General features: G+C 28.0%; 1 protein-coding gene across 11 annotated transcripts in view; it reads left to right on the forward strand.

Annotated features, from left to right (window-relative positions):
* LOC129911985 (fasciclin-2) overlaps positions 1-7828 on the forward strand; it is a 127231-nt gene extending 119403 nt beyond the window's left edge. For 7 of the 11 annotated variants that reach the window (XM_055990051.1, XM_055990050.1, XM_055990053.1 and 4 more), the window contains 3 exons: positions 3185-3386; positions 3881-4003; positions 7431-7828. In XM_055990051.1, the coding sequence (XP_055846026.1) occupies positions 3185-3386; positions 3881-4003; positions 7431-7554 (449 nt within the window). In that variant the 3' untranslated portion in view covers positions 7555-7828. The remainder of the gene's footprint in view (positions 1-3184; positions 3387-3880; positions 4004-7430) is intronic. The other 4 variants (XM_055990057.1, XM_055990059.1, XM_055990060.1 and 1 more) reach the window with 2 other exon arrangements.
* The last annotated feature ends 14110 nt before the right edge of the window (positions 7829-21938 follow it).

Consider the following 21938-nt stretch of genomic DNA (forward strand, 5'->3'; position numbering starts at 1 on the left):
AAAAAGTACAATTTCGTGTGTTATGCTTTAGATCATTAATTTGAAATGTATTTTTTGATCCAGTATGGATTAGAGTCAAAGCTTGGAAAATATTCCATTGAATTAGAAAAACCCTAAAAGCTTCTAAGAGAAATATTTTCTATTGAATCCTGGATTCAAAAAGCCCTTTCAGTTCTAGTTACACATTTGTGAGATTGCAAAAATAAAAGGAAGCTATTTACAAAAAAAAAAAAGTTTATTGATGAGTTAAGAGTGGAAGCGATTATCCCAGAAATATTTTTGGTTTAAGTTTCAGTAAAATAGTTATTTTTCGTTTAAATGGTTCTGCTAGGGATAACTTATGGCTTTTTTAAGTAAAGGGAGAAAACTTTAAGTTTTTTTTATTTAACTAAACATTTGATTTTTGAAATGGGTTGTCAAATATTAATATCTCTAATTGTTACCGAAATTCTTCTTATTTATGGCTATTAGTGATGAGCTTTTGAAACCTAACAAAAAGGTGTTTTTATTTAAAAATAAATATTATTATTTTTTATACATTTTAAATTATTACTTAAAAGACTTAACTATACATAAATAAATATCCAATTTTTTTTATCAAACAATTTGTTTTATGTTTTGTTTTTAACTTACCAAAAATGTTACATACGTATATTATGATTACTAAAAAGAAATTAAAAAAAAAAAACACAATTAAGTTGAGCAAATAATAAAATTTTGTTTACTTTTTCTTTTTATATACATATGTATGTTTAAGTGATTCGTTTTGTACATAATTAACAACTAAACTAAAAAAATATTAGCTTCAGAAACTAAATAAAATTAAACAAAAAATAAAACGGGGTGTCTATAGAGTAAAGGTTAAAGCAAATTATTATTGATAAATAAAACAATTTAAGTGAAAAAAAAAACATTTGGTTTTGTTTAAAGTTTTATATAACATTCAAGCATGATATATAAATGTTAAGTTAAAGCTCCTATAATTATTCCTCTTGAGAGTAAATAATCCCAACAGAAGAGTATATTTTAATACGTTATATATTTCACCGAGGGAATGCTGTTGCAACGTTTTTTGATAGCAAGTTTTTTATTATGTTGTGTGAGAAATGTAAAATAAAAAAAATATATATAAAAGATATAACGACCAGCAGTGTTTATTTCAACAAGGTAAATACAAAAAAATAATAAACTAATCAATTTCCCATTATATTATAGATGTACACCTCCAACCTTTATAGTTTACAAAAAAAATATAAATATTTTATGTTTAACACTTATGTTTGTTTCCCAATACTAACAATTGATTGTTTTAACAGTTATGTTAAGTTCTTATAGAAAAGTCTCAAAATTTATTGTAATCTCAGTTAAATCTAAAAACTAAATAAACATTTTAAAAATAAACAAAATAGGAAACTTTTAAGAATATTACATTTTTAACAAAAATAAAATATCTGGTTCACTTATGTGTTATAATTATATTTCATTTCTTATTTATTTAAATAATAATTTTTTGTAAATATTTTCAACAAAATTTCATTAATATAAGAAACGAAAATTTTATGTTACCTACTGGAATTTTTTGCATTGGCTTTTACGAAATTTGCTTCAATTTGTGTTTTTCTGTTTGGTTTTTAATTTAAATTTTTGTTTGTATTTTTGTAAAATATATTATATACAATATTTGAAAAGAGTGTGCATGGTGCTGGATTTTAAGTTGCTTTATTTATTAAAAGTAATTTCTTTTCATTCATTTGTTTGTTTTGTTTGATTTGTTTATTATTTATTTGTTAATTTGTTTATCTATCTATTTTGTTTTGTTTATTTTTTATAATCATACACACACAAAAATTTAAAATTAAGATAATGCTTTTGTACGTACTCTTGCGCAATTTATTTTTAATTATTCATAAGTCTTTTATACTAAAATAAAAATAATTAACTTGAGATAATGTTGTAACAAAACAATTAATTTGTTATAAATAAAACAAATCTCACCACGAGAAGTATGTTTGTACGTTGTACATTATGTTTGTTTACAGACAAAAAAATTATCTAATAACAAACTTTAAGCCACAGGAAAAGTTATTTTCACTTATATAATATACAATTTATATCTACAACAAATATCTATGGAACTTGTTGAAAACTTATTTCTTTTTTTCATTCAAACAGGGAAGAAAAATAAAAATAAAGATTTAATGATCAAAATACTAGACAGTAAAAGAATCTTTAACAAAGTTAAACAAAAGTTTGATTGATATTTAATATTTTTGATCGAACTTAGTATACCGTAACATGCAAATATGCCTGCTCTTACATTTTTGTATCAGATAAAAATTAAACTCGAAGCTTAAAATTTTTTAAAAATTAATTCTAAAAATCAATTAATTTATTCTAAAAATTAATTAATTAATTCATTATTAAAAATTGAAAAGTTCTGTAAAGTATGTTTTTCGAAAATCTTTCTACGTGTCAACGATTAATCAGAAATCAGTGTACCATTTGTTTGCCAAAGAAATTTTGATGATCTAAGAAGTTTGAAAACAGGATGTCCTTTTATCCAAATTAGATAGAAATGGTATTTCAATGTATAGTTATTTTGAGTGCTTGCATTCTTAGAGGCCAAAACCAGACTGATATGATGGAGGTCTAAAAAAAAATTATGTTAAAACATATTTTTCAATTCATTTCCTACTTCGTCAATAGTAGAAACGCTATTTCAACAATAAATTGTTGACTATTCGCTTATGATAACAAAATTTTGACAGTTTGTGGCGTGATTCGAACGTATTTCAATACAGTTTTAAAATTTTACATTACGAAAAGAAACTCTCAACAACAACTATTTTTTTGTTGGTGTTACTAATAAGCAAACATTTTATAACTTAAATAAATATTCTACGAACTATCTCAAGTTAATTAAATACTGAACTTGTACAAAGTCCTTTTTACATATTGTTCGTATTGACTTAACAATAAGATCTTATTCTTTTATATAAAAAAAAATCCTAAAACAAAAGTAAAAGAAAATAGATTCAGTTCTTCGTTTACTGATGTTTAAGGAAAATGTTCTTCAATTATTTTACTCTAAGCACTCATTTAAACTAGCTATTATATTTTTATTCATTATAATGTGTGAACTAATATATTTTTTCATTGTTTTTCTCAAATTTTAAAAATCTAGGAGTCGATGTCGTTCAAGTTGCTGATCGTCAAGTCCTATCTTCTGCTTCAATTGTTGGCATTGCAGTTGGTGGAGTTTTAATTCTTCTTATCATAGTTGATTTCCTTTGTTGTGTGACAGTACGAATGGGAGTCATGGCAGCAATGTGTCGAAAAACAAAACGATCTCCTTCGGAAATTGACGAAGAAACGAAACTAGGAAGGTATGTTTTCAAAAACTTATATCGAGTAAATTTTTTAATTAGAATGCTATGACACATTTTGGTAGTTTAATATTCCACCACCCCAATTAAATCCTTTGTAATATTGCACTGAATTTCAAATTAATTTTTTTCCTCTTCCCACACAAAAATAAAATCAAAAACAAAACTCCACACCTTTTAGATCTAGACAAACCGATTACAGATGGGTATTTGCCAGACCACGATCATTCTACTCAATTCGAAATTCAATTTATATCTAATTTAGTTTTGTTTTTATTTTACAATTATTTTTTTTTTACCAAATTTTAGTGCAATATTATATAATAATGTTTTAATTTTTGTTAGTTCATTTTGTAGTTAATTCCATAAATCATTTTTAAACCCAAACAATCAACAAAAAAAAAAAGAAAAAAAAATATTCCATCATCACCAAACCATTATTTGTATTTAATTTTTGAAATCATAACACATCCCCATACAAATTAACAATGCAGTCTTTACGGTTGGCGTTTCCCGCTACCTTATTGCAGTGGGCAGTTGGTTAAGGAGCCTCCACCATCACCGTTACCATTACCACCACCAGTTAAACTTGGTGGATCTCCATTGGCATCACCATTGTAAGACAATTTTGCAATAATCAATAATTATTTTTATTTATCGAGGCACTATTTTTGTTTGCTAAAGGCAGTTTTAAAGTTTGGTTTGAAAAAATTTAAATGTTTATATTTTGTGGAAATATTATACAGGGTGTCCCACAATCACCGCCCCAAACGAAAACCATGGATTCCTGAGGTCATTTTAAGTCGAAAAACTTGAGAGGTAATTTTCTCGTTTTCGTCCCGTTTTCGATTTTATGATTTTTGCTCTACATTCCCTTAACTGGCTTTATCTTTGCCAAAATACGTCTGTTTTGAAAGATTTTTTTTACAGTAAATCAAGAATTTGTTACAGTTTACAGTTTTTTTTCTGCGGACAACCGTTTCTCCGCAATTTTGCATCAAACCCAATTTTCTTCGTTTTTTAAGTTGTTTTTTTTTTTCACTTTCATATCATTTTATTCAAAAAAAAAAAACGTAAATGAGTATTAATTTTGTTCACTTATTATTAAAGCCCAGTTTATTTCCTTAAAAAAATAACTTTTTTTTTCATAAAAAGACTACTGAAAGTAATTAAAAAAAAAATTATTTTCTAATACAAAATTAACTTAAATGAGTTAAAAACTTTTTCTGAGCGGTTAAGAAAATAACAAATACATAAAGCTCAAAAAATGTTTTAATTCTTTTAAGTTAAAAAATTAATACAAAATTATTTTTTTTTTTTAACTCACTCTGTTTGTTTATTGTTTTTTAATTACTTTCAGTAGTCTTTTTTATGAAAAAAAAAAAATATTTCGGCCAAGATAAAGCCAGTTGAGGGAATGGAGAGAAAATTACCTCTTAAGTTTTTCGACTAAAAATGACCTCAGGAATCCATTGCTTTCGTTTGGGGCGGTCACTGTGGGACACCCTGTATATTATAAATAGTGAAGCGGCTAAGCATTAAAAAAGAGCTCAATTGTGTGCTTTGTGAAAGCATGAAATTGACATCGTTGGTAGTATCAATATAAGAGTTATTTTGAGATATTGGGCCATCTTATATTCCCTACGGAAGGGTAGATACAAGAGTTTTTCTGTGTTGCACCCGAATTGTTGCATATCAAAGTGGGTATAGGGAATGAAATTTTTTTATTAATATGAAATGATACATGATTTCGAGGTATGTTTTAGAGCCCGATCGAATAAAACTAATATCAAAATATATCGGCCATGGTTTAAGAAGTTATTGGACTCTTTAAGAATAGTCTTGTACTTAAAGAGAAAGAATCGAGTCGAGAATTTTAGCAAATACTCTTTGAAAATAAGTGGCAGACTGAGGAAATTTTGTGAGGACGTCGAAATATTTTGGGTTAAAAGTTTTATTTTTTAGTGAGAAAAAAGACTTTGGAAATGGTACTTTTGCAGGTCATAGAAAATGTATGCATTTTTTTGAACGGCAATATTGTCAAAAATACAGCAGATGTCAAAAATTTGCTAATTTAAGCTCTAGTTTTAGGAAAAAAGGGATAAAAAGACTCCCCAGGTTTAGCGCAGACCACCTATGTACTACCTAGACTAGGATTTTTTGGAATTAATTTTCAAACGTGCAATGTGTATTATCTTTTGATGAATATTCATTTTTATCTGGTTTCTATAACCACAACTGAACGAAATTGAAATCAAACCACACTGCAGGCACCAGCTTTCCAATACAAAATTATCAAAATTGGTTCACTCAGGCCAAAGTACAGACGAATTGAATAACTCCTCCTTTTTGGAAGTCGGTAAAAAACCTTTTTTTTAAAGTCAATAGTAAGAGTACAAACCCGTTTTCCTCTGAATTTCTCTCAAACGACTAACTCAATTTCAACGATTTATTAAGTTTTCACATTAATCACCAATAAAATTGAAAAAAAAATTACTTTTTTATGAAAAATCAAGTTTTCGAAAAAGTGACATTGAATTTTTAGATTTAATGTAGTTTAGATTAATAATTGCTACAAAATGTCATACCAACTATAAAAAAAATATTAACTTTTATAAAATTAGTTTTCTTTCAAAACTTTTATAAAATTAGTTTTCTTTCAAAACTGCTTTAATGATTCTGAATTTTGTTTTTTAATGAATGACATCAAATTGTATACCTTTCTATACATGATCTCTACAAATCAATTGTTTAAACGGATTTGAATTTTAATTTTTCTTTGCCAAAGAAATATTTTCGAAGCCGAAACGAGATATTATCAAATACAAGAGCTAAAAAAAATATATGGGTAAATGATTTTTTTTTTTGTGGCTTTTTTTCTGTTGATTTAATACCTAGATATACTGCTATTGGGAGGGAAAGCGAATTCAATAAATCAAAGATAATACAAATCAGATCAGCCGTTCTTGGGTTATAAATGGTGTAAGACGAATCTTTTTAATATATTAAATATAAATAGATATGAATTTATTTAATTTTTTTTTTTTTTCAAACCATAAAACTTTTAAACTGTCTCTTAAAATCTAAGCTGATTGTTTTTTTCTTAATTTTGTATTTTCTTTTTTTTCATAAAATTAGACCTACATAAAGTACCTACTACTTATCTTGGTTTATTTTACTTCATAACCTTGAGCTTTCATTGTTCTTCGTTAGCACAACCTCATGATGTTTTTAATATTTACTCTTATTTACACTACTAATATAATATGGTTTAAAAGTTTTAAAATAGAAAGTAAAATCAGTCAATATGGTTGTGGTAGCTTAAAAAACCTTGCTGTTTCTTAATTATTTGACTGTATATTTGTGTGTTCATTGTGTGTTCATGACAATAAAAGCTAGTAATATCTGCTGTATCCTTTAAACAATCCTGTTAAAATTTGGACAACAGTTAAACTTAATAAAAGTTAAAATAAATTATTTTATCAAAATATCAACACTTAGCCCATTTAAAATTTTCCTCATTATTATAGCGTACTATAATTTGATTTCGATGTTAAAAATAAAAATCTGGTATACCTACCTACATATTTTATGATCTTATTAGAAAATATTTAAAGATAAAATTTTTCCTTCTTACCTTTTGTAATAGTTACTGCCTATTTCAACGTATCGAACAATCTTCATCAGTTCTTGAATATTTCGTTTAATTGTAAGAATAAAGCCTTATCATAAAACGGTTAAGTCAAAATTTTGTATTAGTAGTCGGTCGAAAAAAACAAGGTCGAAAAATTTCTCTAAAAATTTCAAATTTGGCATCAGTATATTCAGTAAAATTAATTTCAAGTTCTTCTCAAAATGAAGAAACAAAATAGAAAAAATTGTGCAAAAATTAAAGTCTTTTTCCACATGCGACCTTGTATATTCAGCCGATGAAATGTATATAGACCGCAATGAACACACTTGACCCTCTTAATATTTATAGATAGAATAAAAAATAATGAAAAGAAATATTTTTAACATAGTATATTTATTTTACTTTACCAGGGACGAAAAGCAACCACTTCACTCGCCACCTGGAAGCATAAAGAAAGATTCATCACTGGAATTTGATGGTAAATTTGTTCATTCACGTAGCGGTGAAATAATTGGTAAAAATTCCGCTGTGTGAGCAATTTAAACACGAGAACCCAAAGAACAAATAAAATGCCAACAAAAAACAAATACTCTCCAAAAAAATAAATAAATATAAACAAATAAACCAATATTCGCGCAATCGAAAGAACCGGGAAACTATAATTTTGCATTAATTTACACATCCATGGTTTCGTGAGTTAAAAATTTTAACTGCTGCCAGTCAACTGCAAACAAGCAAATGAATACAAAAAGAAATTATTCATCATTCATCACATTCTTTTTTTTTTTTATTTTTTTTTTTGTGTTTTTTTAGAGACAATATTTTTTTTATCCAAATGAAATAAAAAAAAAAAAACAAAAAAATAATAATGATATAATAGATATTCCTGTAAAATACAAAACACAAAAATATTCGAATGACCAACATTTAGTCTTCTAAATGTTTAATTTTATTATTAAAAGCCATTTTATTTGTATTAATGTACACTGCACTTCAACTGAATAAGTACCACCTAACATAAAAATCGATTTATATTCACATACTTACTTTTAACTGCGTCTTCATTCAACCTTTAGAATTTATAGTCTAAGAGCCAGCGACCTAAAGTTTGCAGGTAATTGCTTAGTATTCACCCCTATGAAATATGTTTAAGGACATCCCCAGGCATGTTACTGCAAAAAAAAAAGTCTCGTGAGACGTGGCAAAAACGGTCTGCCAAGCACTTGAATGTGAAAAAAATTTTAAATTAAGAACTCGACCTTAAATCAAAAAAAAAATATTTAAAGAGAACGGCAACACTTACAAAACTAAACGATACCTTTTTTTAAAGGTAAAAAGTTATACTACTTTTTGGTTTTTATATAAATGTTTTTTGATGAATAGTTTTTGAAACAAAAAATTTCAAACACAAAATTTTGAAAAAAAATTCAAAAAAAGTTCAAACAGTTTTTTGTTTTCATAAAATTTACCCAATCAAGTATTATTTTTTTTTTGTTTTAATTTCTCTTATATATTTTGAGTCAAACACCGAAAACTAAAAGTCAAAATCTCTTTTACTTTTCGAGAAAACTGAAAATTACCAAACCTTCTATTTTTTCACCAACGCCAAAATTACGGCTATTAATTATGTCTTTCAGAAAGGAAGTAAGATGTTCACGGGTTTTATTGCAGGAATCGTTCAATGGGTTATAAAAAAGATAAAACCGCGGAGTGCTATTAAATAAGAGGGTGGGAACTGGAGATAGGGGTGCAAAAGCCCCCATTTTGGTTTTTTCAATATATCTCGTAAACAAAGCATAATTTTGAGATATTGTTCTTAATAAGTTTTGTAGAGAATAAAATTTCCTATAATAATAATGTTTTTTAAAAATTTATAAAAAAAATTTTCTTAACAAAACAGTCAAAACAAACAAAAAAAAATCAAACAAAATCAATTTTTTTAGTTTTTTTACTTTTTTGGTTGTGTCTCTTATTTGGGCTGAGATAGAAATTAACATTGCTCTAATAAAACATAGAAGATTAAATTTTCTTTGCAATGCTGGTCTCATCAAATTTTTTCATTGAAAATTAACCAAAATATGGCCATTTGAACCTATCTTTTTTTCGCAGATTCAGTTTTTCTCAAGTAAAAAAGAAAAATTTGAGGGGAAAGTACTATAACTTAGCAACCAAGAATTGATAGCGGTTTTTTGTAGAAGGGTTAAATACAATCATTTTTTACTATGGGAGGGGGTGTCTATCTTCCCCCGTTTAGGCGGAAGAGGTTATTAAAAAAAAGAAAAATACTTAAAATCAAAAAAATTTAATAAAAAACAACGGTAACACTTACAGTTATGAACGATACTTTTTTCGAAAGCTAAAATTATACACTAAATTTAAATTTTTAAGTTAAGTTATTTAAATCAATTGTTTTCAAAATAAATGAATGAGCCTGGTAAAGAAAGTAGTTTTTGCATTTTTTAATTTTTTAAGGAAAACAAGAAGGCATAGGAACATAATGATTTTCAGTTTTTGATAAGAAATCAATTGAGGCTGTTTACTTTATGGATAAACTTCGTATTGAAATCCAAAGTCATTCTTAAAATAGTAATCAACGTGTTTTTTAAACTTTTTTTTCTAAAATTTTGACTTTGAAATCGTTTATTTCGAAATAGTCGGTTTAAATAACTTAACTTAAAAATTTAAATTTAGTGTATAATTTTAACTTTCGAAAAAAGTATCGTTCATAACTGTAAGTGTTACCGTTGTTTTTTATTAAATTTTTTTGATTTTAAGTATTTTTCTTTTTTTTAATAACCCCTTCCGCCTAAACGGGGGAAGATAGACACCCCCTCCCATAGTAAAAAATGATTGTATTTAACCCTTCTACAAAAAACCGCTATCAATTCTTGGTTGCTAAGTTATAGTACTTTCCCCTCAAATTTTTCTTTTTTACATGAGAAAAACTGAATCTGCGAAAAAAAGATAGGTTCAAATGGCCATATTTTGGTTAATTTTCAATGAAAAAATTTGATGAGACCAGCATTGCAAAGAAAATTTAATCTTCTATGTTTTATTAGAGCAATGTTAATTTCTATCTCAGCCCAAATAAGAGACACAACCAAAAAAGTAAAAAAACTAAAAAAATTGATTTTGTTTGATTTTTTTTTTGTTTGTTTTGACTGTTTTGTTAAGAAAATTTTTTTTATAAATTTTTAAAAAACATTATTATTATAGGAAATTTTATTCTCTACAAAACTTATTAAGAACAATATCTCAAAATTATGCTTTGTTTACGAGATATATTGAAAAAACCAAAATGGGGGCTTTTGCACCCCTATCTCCAGTTCCCACCCTCTCATTTAATAGCACTCCGCGGTTTTATCTTTTTTATAACTCATTGAACGATTCCTGTAATAAAACCCGTGAACATCTTACTTCCTTTCTGAAAGACATAATTAATAGCCGTAATTTTGGCGTTGGTGAAAAAATAGAAGGTTTGGTAATTTTCAGTTTTCTCGAAAAGTAAAAGAGATTTTGACTTTTAGTTTTCGGTGTTTGACTCAAAATATATAAGAGAAATTAAAACAAAAAAAAAATAATACTTGATTGGGAAATTTTATGAAAAAAAAAAAACTGTTTGAACTTTTTTTGAATTTTTTTTCAAAATTTTGTGTTTGAAATTTTTTGTTTCAAAAACTATTCATCAAAAAACATTTATATAAAAACCAAAAAGTAGTATAACTTTTTACCTTTAAAAAAAGGTATCGTTTAGTTTTGTAAGTGTTGCCGTTCTCTTTAAATATTTTTTTTTTGATTTAAGGTCGAGTTCTTAATTTAAAATTTTTTTCACATTCAAGTGCTTGGCAGACCGTTTTTGCCACGTCTCACGAGACTTTTTTTTTTGCAGTAACATGCCTGGGGATGTCCTTAAACATATTTCATAGGGGTGAATACTAAGCAATTACCTGCAAACTTTAGGTCGCTGGCTCTCGGTCTATTATATTCATATTGAAATTCCAAAAGAAGCTTAATGAAAAATATCTCTGAAACCATCATAAACAAAGTTATGCTGCAAGCAAAGCATAACCGAAACTCTCACATAGGACCATCACCAGAGTGCACACTCATTTGTAGCATGAAGACGTAGTTAAATGGAATATGATAATTCCTACCCAAGGATTTGAATATAATATTGAAACAAAAAGCCTGAAAAAGTTGAACATATTCAGTTGATAATGTGCGGTACGTAACTTTGTCACTAGGTATAAAATGTTTACTTTTCATGTTGTAATGAAGAAGTCACTAATAGCGTGTATATGTATAATGTAATGTATTATTATTATTTTAGATATGTAAAGAAAAAATTACTTTAGTTCTAATATTCTTTACCTTAAGTATGCGCCTTAATAATTCGATTTTATTTACAATTAAAAATATTATATTTTAATGTTGCATAAAGCTTAAAAAATAAATAGTTTGAATGTTTTAAACTTATACATATTCCAAAACAAAGACAAAACTTAATGAAGATGTAATAATTATAACCTTTTTTGAAAATGAATACGAATTTTGCTATAATACCTTTACAACGCATAACAATACACAATGTTTCTGTTTTTACACAAGTAAGAACTTGAACGAAAGAAAAGAAAAGAAGAAATTGTTCACTGCCTTTGCCAAATAATTAAATTAAAATCTAACAAAAATATCAAGTTTACGTGTGGGTATTTCCAACGTTTCGGGCGTGACAACTTTACTCTTTACATTATGAATTTTCACCCATTATTCAAAATAGAATTTCATTTCAGTAACCTACAAACGCGCGATGTTCTTAACAAAAATAATGTTCTGAGCTTATCACAGTCAGCAGCTCTTATGAGTTTAAGAATAGAAAGGCAGTGGACATTTGTGACATAGAAAGTGTTATTTATGTGTCCAATATTAACCTACTTATGAGTAACGCGGTGAAATAAAATGTTCTGAAAATATACTCGATTAAGTTGCAATAACTAATTAACTTGTGTTAAGGGCGTGACATAAGAACACTTTGAATATTGATAAATTTAGTAAATGTATAAAATTGCATTTTTGTTTGACAAATTTTGTAATTTTAGAAAGTATTTAAATAAATTCTTGCTTTTCCAAGTATATTTCTAAATGTTGATTTTCAAAACCTACATCTTCCACAATAAGACATAAAACGGAAAAAAACTATTAAATATATTCGGTTTAACGCTGGCTGTTACGAGTGTGTCATCTGATATTTCGTTCTGTTGAAATAAATAATAAAATCTGATACAAATAAACAATATTGCATCTTTCAATATTGTTTATGTTTCGAAAACTCAAACCAAAAAATTTTATTCACAATTACCTAATATTACTAAAATAACTAAAATATTTTCCGTATTTACAATAATCGCAAAACTTTTTAATTTCCAAATAAAAAACAAAAAATTGTATTTGTAAAATTGCATAGTTTTCTCCATTCTGTTGTGTAGGTATACAAGCTTAATTTTGCGTTATTAATTTTTCAGCACCGATTTTCAGTTTCAATATTGTATCAAGTGCCGTACCTAGTGCATTTTTTTATAGTGAGACTTGTACCAAAAACATGATGTTTTATTAAATTGAAATATGTATCGAAATTTAGTTTTTTTTTATTACAAAAATTATGGACTGTTTAGAATTTAATTGACTGTACTTAAACGTGCACACAAAAATAATAACAAATTTATTTCAAAATATATAAGTTATCGTAACATTTAGTTGCTTGCAAAAAAAAAAAAACTTGTTAGTGTTAATAATAATTTTAATTAAATAAAAATATAAAACATTTTTATTATTTCAAAAATTAAATTAAATAATTGTGTAATTCGTTTTTATAATTTTTAGAACATAAGAATATATAACCAAAGCTCTCTCCATTTCATAATTTCATTTCAGCTTCCTGATTATGCATTGAAATTAAATATCTCTTTTTGTTTTTCTCACTGAATCAAAAATTTCAATCATTCGTTGCTAAAATTTATTTTTTTTTTAAGTAAAATTAAGGAGAGAAGTTAACGTCTATACTGACTATACCTATTTATTTAATCGTCCGCTATTGCAAATCTTCACATTATCGCCTTGTGCTTTTTTTAAATTAAAATAAAATAAATATATATTATATTATATAAAATAGTTCATAATAAAAAAAATAATTATTCTGTAAAAAGTTAAGAAATTATAAAAAAAAATGGTATCTAGGAATTAAAATAACAAGTAAAAAAAAAAAAAACAAAATTATGATTGTATTATTGTATAAAGTTTTCAGAATAAATAAAAATATTATAAAAAAGTTGAATATAAATTGATGAATGTAGCTTTTTTATAAGAAAATAAAAAAAAACTATTAAAAGAGAGTTTAATTTTGTGTCTATATTATTATGGGGAATCAAAGTACTTTTTTGCAATAAAATCCTATTTTAAACAATCAGTTAAAAGCTTGTTACTTGTATTATTATAGGTAAATGGGCCAATTTGAACAACTTTTATAAAAAAGTGAATATTATGTCAAAAATAAGGTCCTCCCAAGAAAGGAAAATAATATTTTTAAATTGTAATAAATAATGAGAGGGTGGAAATTGAAGATAGAAGTGCAAAAGCCCCCTTTTTGGTTTTTTCAATATATCTCGTACGCAATGCAAAATTTTGATATATTGCACTCAACACTTGTTGTCGCAAATTAAATGTCCTATACCTATGTTTTTTTTTTATAAAATTGATACAAAAAATTTCATTACCAAAACAGTCAAAACAAACATACAAAAAATCTAAAAATTCGATTTTTTGAGTATCTTTTTTTTTTTGGGTTATTAAGATAGACATTAACATTCCTGTAATAAAAAAAAGAAGATTAAATTTCCTTGAAAATGCTGGGCTTATTAAATTTTTCCATTGAAAATTAACCGAAGTTTGGTCATTATATTGTTTTCGCATTTTCAGTTTTACTCAAGTTAAAAAAGAAACATTTGAGGGGAAAGTACGATAACTTAGCAAGCAAGAATTGATGTTGGTTTTTTGTAGGGGGGTTGAATACAATCATTTTTTTACTATAGGAGGGGGGTCTCTCTCCCCCGCATAGGCGGGAGGGGCAGTTTAAAAATAATATTTAAAATTAAAAAAAATAATTAAAAACAACAGCAACACTTACAGTTATGAATGATACTTTCTTCGAAAGCGTGCGTGAGCGAGGTAGGTAAGGTCAATTCTGGAAATATAAATTTAATTGGTTTTGTGAGGCATCCACCATTTTGAAAAACGCAAAGGTCTCAATATCTCGAGAACGACTTGTCGCACAGAAAACTTAACAAAAACGTAAAATTTGACACTAGCTTCCGATTGCTTCCTCAAATTATAGTTCTGGGTTCTGACTTAATGCCTCACCTTCATACACACGAATTTCAGGTGTATACCTATATCTTTCCCATTTTCTTTTCTGCGTGCAGATCAAAGTAAATCCAGCCAGTCGCCAGTGGCGTATCCAGAAAAAAATTTGGAGATTGCTAGAAAATTTTCGATTTCATTTACCCTATTACTCCTATTTGACCTTGCGCTGAGAGGCACTGTCAGCAGGGGCGGATCCAGGATTTTTTTCTGGGGAGGGCACAAGGGACGGATTGGCAAAAAAAAAAACAGCAATAACAGTTAGAAATAAAGTGAAGTACCATACGACTGACTAACAAGCAGAAAATTTTAACGACCCACAGTGGTCTAAAACCTGGCCAAAAATATTTAGGCACATTTCCCACATCAAATAGGTACCAAATGACCAAAAAGTTATTCGGAAGGAAAAATTTTCATTTTCTTGTTACAGTAAAAGCCACTTAAGTGCTAACCCTCTTACTCCTGGATTAGCCGGAAGAAAAAAAATATAAAAAATCAGAAAATGCACGTACAATTCTGTGCTATATTAAAGTTAGTAATCTATTCTTTGTTTAATTTTTTGACTTAAGTTGTTTCACCAAATAGATTTTGAGAAATTAAGTTTTAAAGATGAAATTTTGAAAAAAAAAAATGTTTACGTTTTTTAATTGATTTTGTATAAAATTTTGAAATATTATGGACATAATTATACCATTAGTTAATGACCTAGTAGTTTTTAGTCAAATACTAAAGACTTCATTCTAATAAATATTAAAGTTCCTAAGAATAACAAAAAAAACTGAATCCTACTTTTTTGCCGGGAAACCCAGTTTTTTTTTATTTGCATTAACCTTTTGTAACCCAAGGTCGTAAATTTAAAAATTAATAAGTCAATGGATTGGCCTTTATCTTTAATAAAACACGTATTTTTTAAAAATTCAATAAAGTCATTATTTACTTAGTTATTTCGATATTTTGGGAGTAAAAAAAAAGTTTAAATAATTTATTTTTATATAAAAATTCAAAAATTCAAGCAAAAAACTATCTAATATTAATTTTTAAGCACTTACTAACAAAAACTATTTTTTTTCTGAATCTCGTAGTTTTTATACAAATTTGCTTATTTTCAAAAAAAGCCCAACTTTCAACATTAACTGTCAATTAAAAACTATTGGTGCTATTTATTAGAAATTTGCAGTACTATTTCGATAAAGCAATACTTAAAGATTATAATATTAGAAGCTTCAAAAGAAAAAAAAAATAGTTTGTAGAGCTTTTATGCAATCTTTTTCGGGCTACAAGGGGTTAAATTGTTTTATACCTCAAGAATATTGTGTTCAAATCGTAGGTCTCTTGGAGCCAAATTGACCAAGTTATAAGTATTTTAATACTACCCTTAGGAACGTTTTAGTCTTTTAGTCCAGAGTTCAAAACTTTAAATCGTTATCCCCACAACTAATGTTTTCAACGCCGGTGCTCCTCATAACTTCAAAACTACTGCACCGATTCTTTTGAAATTTGGAACACTATTATTTTTACATATTTTTAGAGGTATCCCTGGAGAAATTTTCTCAATAAAATAATATTTATAAAAATCTATAAGTAAGGGTCGCTTTTGAGGAGTTTTTTTTTCAAGGGGTCTTTATTTTCGGGGTGCAAACTTGGGCAAACTTCTGAAATGCAAGTTTGTTCTACATATATAGCAGTTCTATAATGTATAGTTTATGCAATTTTGTGACGTGTTCCGCTATTTTAAAAACACTAATGTTGAAAAAAAACAACGAAAAAAGTGCAAATTTTTTAACCCCTCTGTATGAAAAAATAGAGTTGCATATACAATTATTTTTTTTATATCATTCAATGTCATTCGATGTCCATATCAAAATTTTTCACCAAAATCACTTTGAAAATTCACTTTTTTTAAAATCGAAAAATCGTTTATTTATTTGTGAGGTGGAGCTTTTCATGGGAAAGGGATGAAACAATCAACAAAATTCGCATTTTCAGCCAGAAATAGACAAGAATTTCACTCAAGTTCTTTCTGTTATTATTCATATATTTTTAAAACTCTTATAGTTTGATTTCCTTTAAGTATGAACTTTAAGTTCTGGGGGGGGCACGTGCCCCCGTGCCCCCCCCCCTGGATCCGCCTATGACTGTCAGTTTTTATTTCATGGATCGATAGGGGTATATTTAAAAGTCTTAAACCCAATTTCTCACCACCTGATCATTCTTATTAGCGGAGTTATTCGCAAAAATGCATTTTATTGGGATATTTTACTTCTAAGCTAATATCCTTGCTCAGATTGTCGTAGACCAAAAAATAAACATACATTCTCTTTCTTATAATATTTTCTATCGTTGTATGTAATGTCATTGTATTTGAGTGAGTACATACAAAATGGCAGCCATTTAAAGTCAAATTCTTGTTGTTAAAAAACACATTTTTGTCAATATTTCGAAAAAAGCTTATATCATGATTGACATTTTTCTAATCTATTTTGTAGCCCTATTCATGTCCTGCATTTTACAGAAAAAATCAGCTCTATATCACCAAAGATGGCCGAGCAATTGATAAATGAACGCATGCAAAACCGGTGCGAAAACGCCCAAAAATATCGTTTTTTGGGAATAACTCGGCTTCAGAATGTCCTACGACAAAAAATAAAGCTATTAATTGTTCGTTACAACATTTTCTATCGATTTGGTGCACATTATTTTTGTTGAAACAAATAAAAAATAAGTAATACTAAGTCAAAGACGTTTTTTTGTTTAGCAAACTCTTGCCTTATTATTTTGTAAACGGTGCAAGTATTGGCTGAAAAAATAAATTACTGTTGTAGTCCTTTAAATTATCTACAATTTAAAAAAAAAAATTAGCTCTCTACGACCCACACGAGCCGAGTTATTATAATTTTAAGAAAGCATCATTCCGTAAGAAAATTTAAGGCTTGGCCACACCGGAGGGTATGCGGTAGCGGTACGGGTAGAGGTAACGGTACTTATGAAAAAAATTCCAAACTGACATATCAACGTTCAGATGTGGAATTTTTTTCATACAAATATCGTTACCGCTACCCGTACCTCTACCGCATACCCTCCGGTGCCTTTAAAATATGTCCCTAGTTTATAAGTCGAATAATAGTTCTCAGTGAGAGGGGTTGTTTTCATTGTTTCTTGTTATAAGAGGATTTGTCTCATGTTTTTCGTTGGGCATTTGGAACTTTTTTAAAAAATTAATTTCTCGGCTCGTGTGGGTCGTAGAGAGCTAATTTTTTTTAAATTGTAGATAATTTAAAGGACTACAACAGTAATTTATTTTTTCAGCCAATACTTGCACCGTTTACAAAATAATAAGGCAAGAGTTTGCTAAACAAAAAAACGTCTTTGACTTAATATTACTTATTTTTTATTTTTTTCAACAAAAATAATGTGCACCAAATCGATAGAAAATGTTGTAACGAGCAATTAATAGCTTTATTTTTTGTCGTAGGACATTCTGAAGCCGAGTTATTCCCAAAAAACGATATTTTTGGGTGTTTTCGCACCGGTTTTGCATGCGTTCATTTATCAATTGCTCGGCTATCTTTGGTGATAAAGAGCTGATTTTTTTCTGTAAAATGCAGGACATGAATAGGGCTACAAAATAGATTAGAAAAATGTCAATCATGATATATGCTTTTTTCGAAATAATGACAAAAATGTGTTTTTTAACAACAAGAGTTTGACTTTAAATGGCTGCCATTTTGTATGTACTCACTCAAATACAATGACATTACATACAACGATAGAAAATATTATAAGAAAGAGAATGTATGTTTATTTTTTGGTCTACGACAATCTGGAGCAAAGATATTAGCTTAGAAGTAAAATATCCCAATAAAATGCATTTTTGCGAATAACTCCGCTAATAAGAATGATCAGGTGGTGAGAAATTGGGTTTAAGCCTTTTAAATATACCCCTATCGATCCATGAAATAAAAACTGACAGTGCTTTCGACAGCTTCGTACTACTGTCTTCTCCTTTCACATTCACAGTAGTGTTTTTTTTTTTTTCAATGTTATTATATCCCAAAGCCCAAACATTCTACACAAACAGCACGGTGTTGAGCAATCTTTAAAAAAAAAAAAAACACTTTATTTCGTTCAAACTTTGCCATGTCGTTAATTAAAACTGTTTATAGATTTATTCCTATCACATCTAGTTTTTGATCTATAGGTACTCATCACTATTTTTAATATAACCGTACATGTTCCGCAATTCGTCCGAAAGTGAATTGAAATCACTTTTCAATTTCAAAAGGCACCAAATTCACAAACAGAAACAAAATGAATTTAATTCGATTAGAAAATCTAAATGAGTGAAAAAATCCAGAACACATAATTTCACTATGGCAAGTGAATGCGCAAAAAGTGAAATGCAGAACGTGAAACACTCAAAAACTAATTTTCAATCAAATTCTTTTGATGTATAATCCGAAATATATATTTTTCGTAAAATGTTGCCCCTGATCCCCTCCCCTTAATACGCCACTGAATCCACCATTATTTTACCAAATAATTCAAATTAACATGGCTTAGAAGCAAAACAGTAAAACATTTCGCAAAGTGGAATATAAATGAATCGGTCATTTCAAAAACCACTTAAGTCCAACAATTTGAATTTTTCATGAACAAATAAAAACTGTTTCATGCTCAAGCAATCGAATCTCGAAGGATTTTTTTAAGCTTAATTTGGGGAGAGTACGATAACTAAGGCGGGAAGAATTGATAACGGTATTTTGTAGAAGAGTTCAATACAACCATTTTTTACTATGGGAGGGGGGGGGGGGTCTATCTCCCCCCGTTTAGGCGAGGAGGCAATTTTCTAAAATATGACGAAAAATAAAAAAAAATTATTAAAAAAACAACGGCAACACTTACTTAAATGATACCTTTTTCAAAAGCCATAATTGCACACTTTATTCTAATTTTTAAATTAAGTGTAGAATTTTTGCTTTTGAAAAAGGTATCATTTATAACTGTAAGTGTTGCCGTTGTTTTTTAATATTTTTTTAAAAAATTTTTGTCATATTTTAGAAAATTGCCCCTCCCGCCTAAACGGGGGGAGATGCAACCCCGCTCCCATTGTGAAAAATGCTTGTATTTGACTGTTCTTCAAAATTTCGTTATTATTTTTCACCACCTTAGTTATAGTACTCATGAGCTTAGTTTAGTATTTGAGTTGTAAGAAACTTATGTGTAAAATAACCGTCATATTTTATTAGAAATAATAACGAAAAACACCCAAAAAACTGTTTTGGACTTAAGTTGTTTTAGCAAGGAATAGCATATATTTGGTATATAATTTAACCAATATATTATGTGACCTCTTTTACGTATTTTGTAATGGCTTATTGAAAATTATTCTTTAAAAAATATTTATTTACATGTCACATGTATATATTTTGCATGTTTCATTATTTTAAGATCTATAATCATATTCTCTATCATTCTTATTTGGATTGGGTCACCAACCGTTTGAACAAAAAGAAATCTGGGGTCGAACTACGGCATCGGCATATGTACGTTAACGTATTGACGCTTTATGTCTCTATCATTTTCTTCTGGTTAAATAGTGAGAGCAATAGTCAAAACGTTAACGAACGTGTGCCGTAGTTCGACCCCTGGACTTGTAAAATACCTAATTCCTCTATATTTGTGACAAATATTATCAAAATTGCAGGACGATGCAAATTTTAAACTCAGCCAGATATAATATATTTGGTGTAAATATTATTTACACACACAATCTAATCAACCAGTACATGCCAAAACCTCTTACAGCCTGTTTACATTACAGCCCAAACGAGATAATTTCGCAAATTTAAGTTGTTTTTAGAATAACCGGCCTTATAATTTGAAGGTGAAGGAATGTTTTATCTTATCTGCTTTTTACCCAGTTCCCAGTTGCAATGACCGATTCTAATTCATATCAGGCCGCCTCACAGTGGGACGAGTGTATGGGAAAAACGGCGAAATTAATATCTCTTGTTTTAATGATTGGAAACTAATTATTTTGCCTGTTATCACTTATTACAATTAATATCTATCTTATAAACTCAAAAGTACATGCAGCAACCCGCTATAAATGCCCTTTCCCCCCACCTGCTATGGAAATAAAAGAGCTGAGCAGCGAACTTTTTTTTGGAGTTCAACTTTTATTTTTTCTGATCTTTTTAATGTTTCTTAAGCTTTATTTTGATTTTGAGTTGCAAATTGGATTTGCTTAATAAACTTCAAACTCATTGTTTTTACGGATTTCTTACTTTCAATCCACGTTTTTAAAAGATCACAATTTTCTATTGTTGGAGTTAAGCCTACAAAAACGTCAATAATTAAAAAAGAGCAAATTTGCGCAAAACTTCTTTTCATGATTTAGTTAATATATATATAGAGCATCACAAAACAAGATGAATATCAATATGAAAATTTAAGCGATTTTTAAATACCTCACTTAAATCCGAAATTCACACTTAATAAAAAATTCATGCACTTTAGACTTCATATTAAATAAACCACGAAGTAAACACAATTTTTTATATTAAAATATGATTTATTATACCTTGATCAATATTAATATCCGTGGCATAATTATTAGTTATGCGCACAATAAGATTAGCAATAAATTTAAATTATAATAAAGAAAAAACACTGTCTATGAAAAATTTCCGCTAGTCACTGTTTGCCGCTCTGTAACTTTTGCACGAGTTTACAATTCCAAATAATTTTAACGCATTTAGACTAAGTACATATTTAAGATGTCTTACCAATCACTTAAAAGTACCGCTAAAATAGATGACTTTTTTATTTATTGCTATGGGTCGTCCCACTGTGCGCCTCCACAGGAGATATTTTTCTCTAATAGTCCGGTCAAATTAGACATTTGAGGTTACATAAATTCCCAGCAAGCTGAAAATTGGTAGGATTGTTGGAAATACCATCATAAATAAAATTTAAAAAGTCCTCATCGATCCGAGTTGTGGAAAAAAATTTACGGGGGGTCAAAGGTCCAAAAAATGGGTTTTTCACGATTTTTAGCAAAACGAAAAGTCTTATCAAAAAATTTTCAATGCGAAAATTGTAGACCAGCTTATTATCTATAAAAAGTGTCATGACACTTTTTTTCCTCAGACCCACCGTTTTTGAGATATAACGATTCAAAAAGTTGAAGTTGAGTTGTAATCGTCATAATCAGGCATATTTTGAAAAAAAACTCCCAACAGAAAAGTTCCTGAAATTTTACTATCTTTTAGCTTGAATTTCGTTCTTAAATGGTTAAGAATATGGAGAAAGCAAAAAAAAAAAATGAAATTTTCTCCATTTTTCCGATTGGGAGCCATTCTCCCGAAACAATTTCCCTGAGAATTTTTGTTTAGAATAGGTCTGAATATAAACAGGGTGTCCGATAGGGAATGGACAACCCTAAAATGGCTGATAGCTACACTTATGACTGTTCCAAAAAAAGATATAAAAAAGTGCTATCGCAA

This window comes from Episyrphus balteatus, chromosome 2, assembly GCF_945859705.1.
Source record: "Episyrphus balteatus chromosome 2, idEpiBalt1.1, whole genome shotgun sequence".
Classification (NCBI taxonomy): Eukaryota; Metazoa; Arthropoda; class Insecta; order Diptera; family Syrphidae; genus Episyrphus; species Episyrphus balteatus.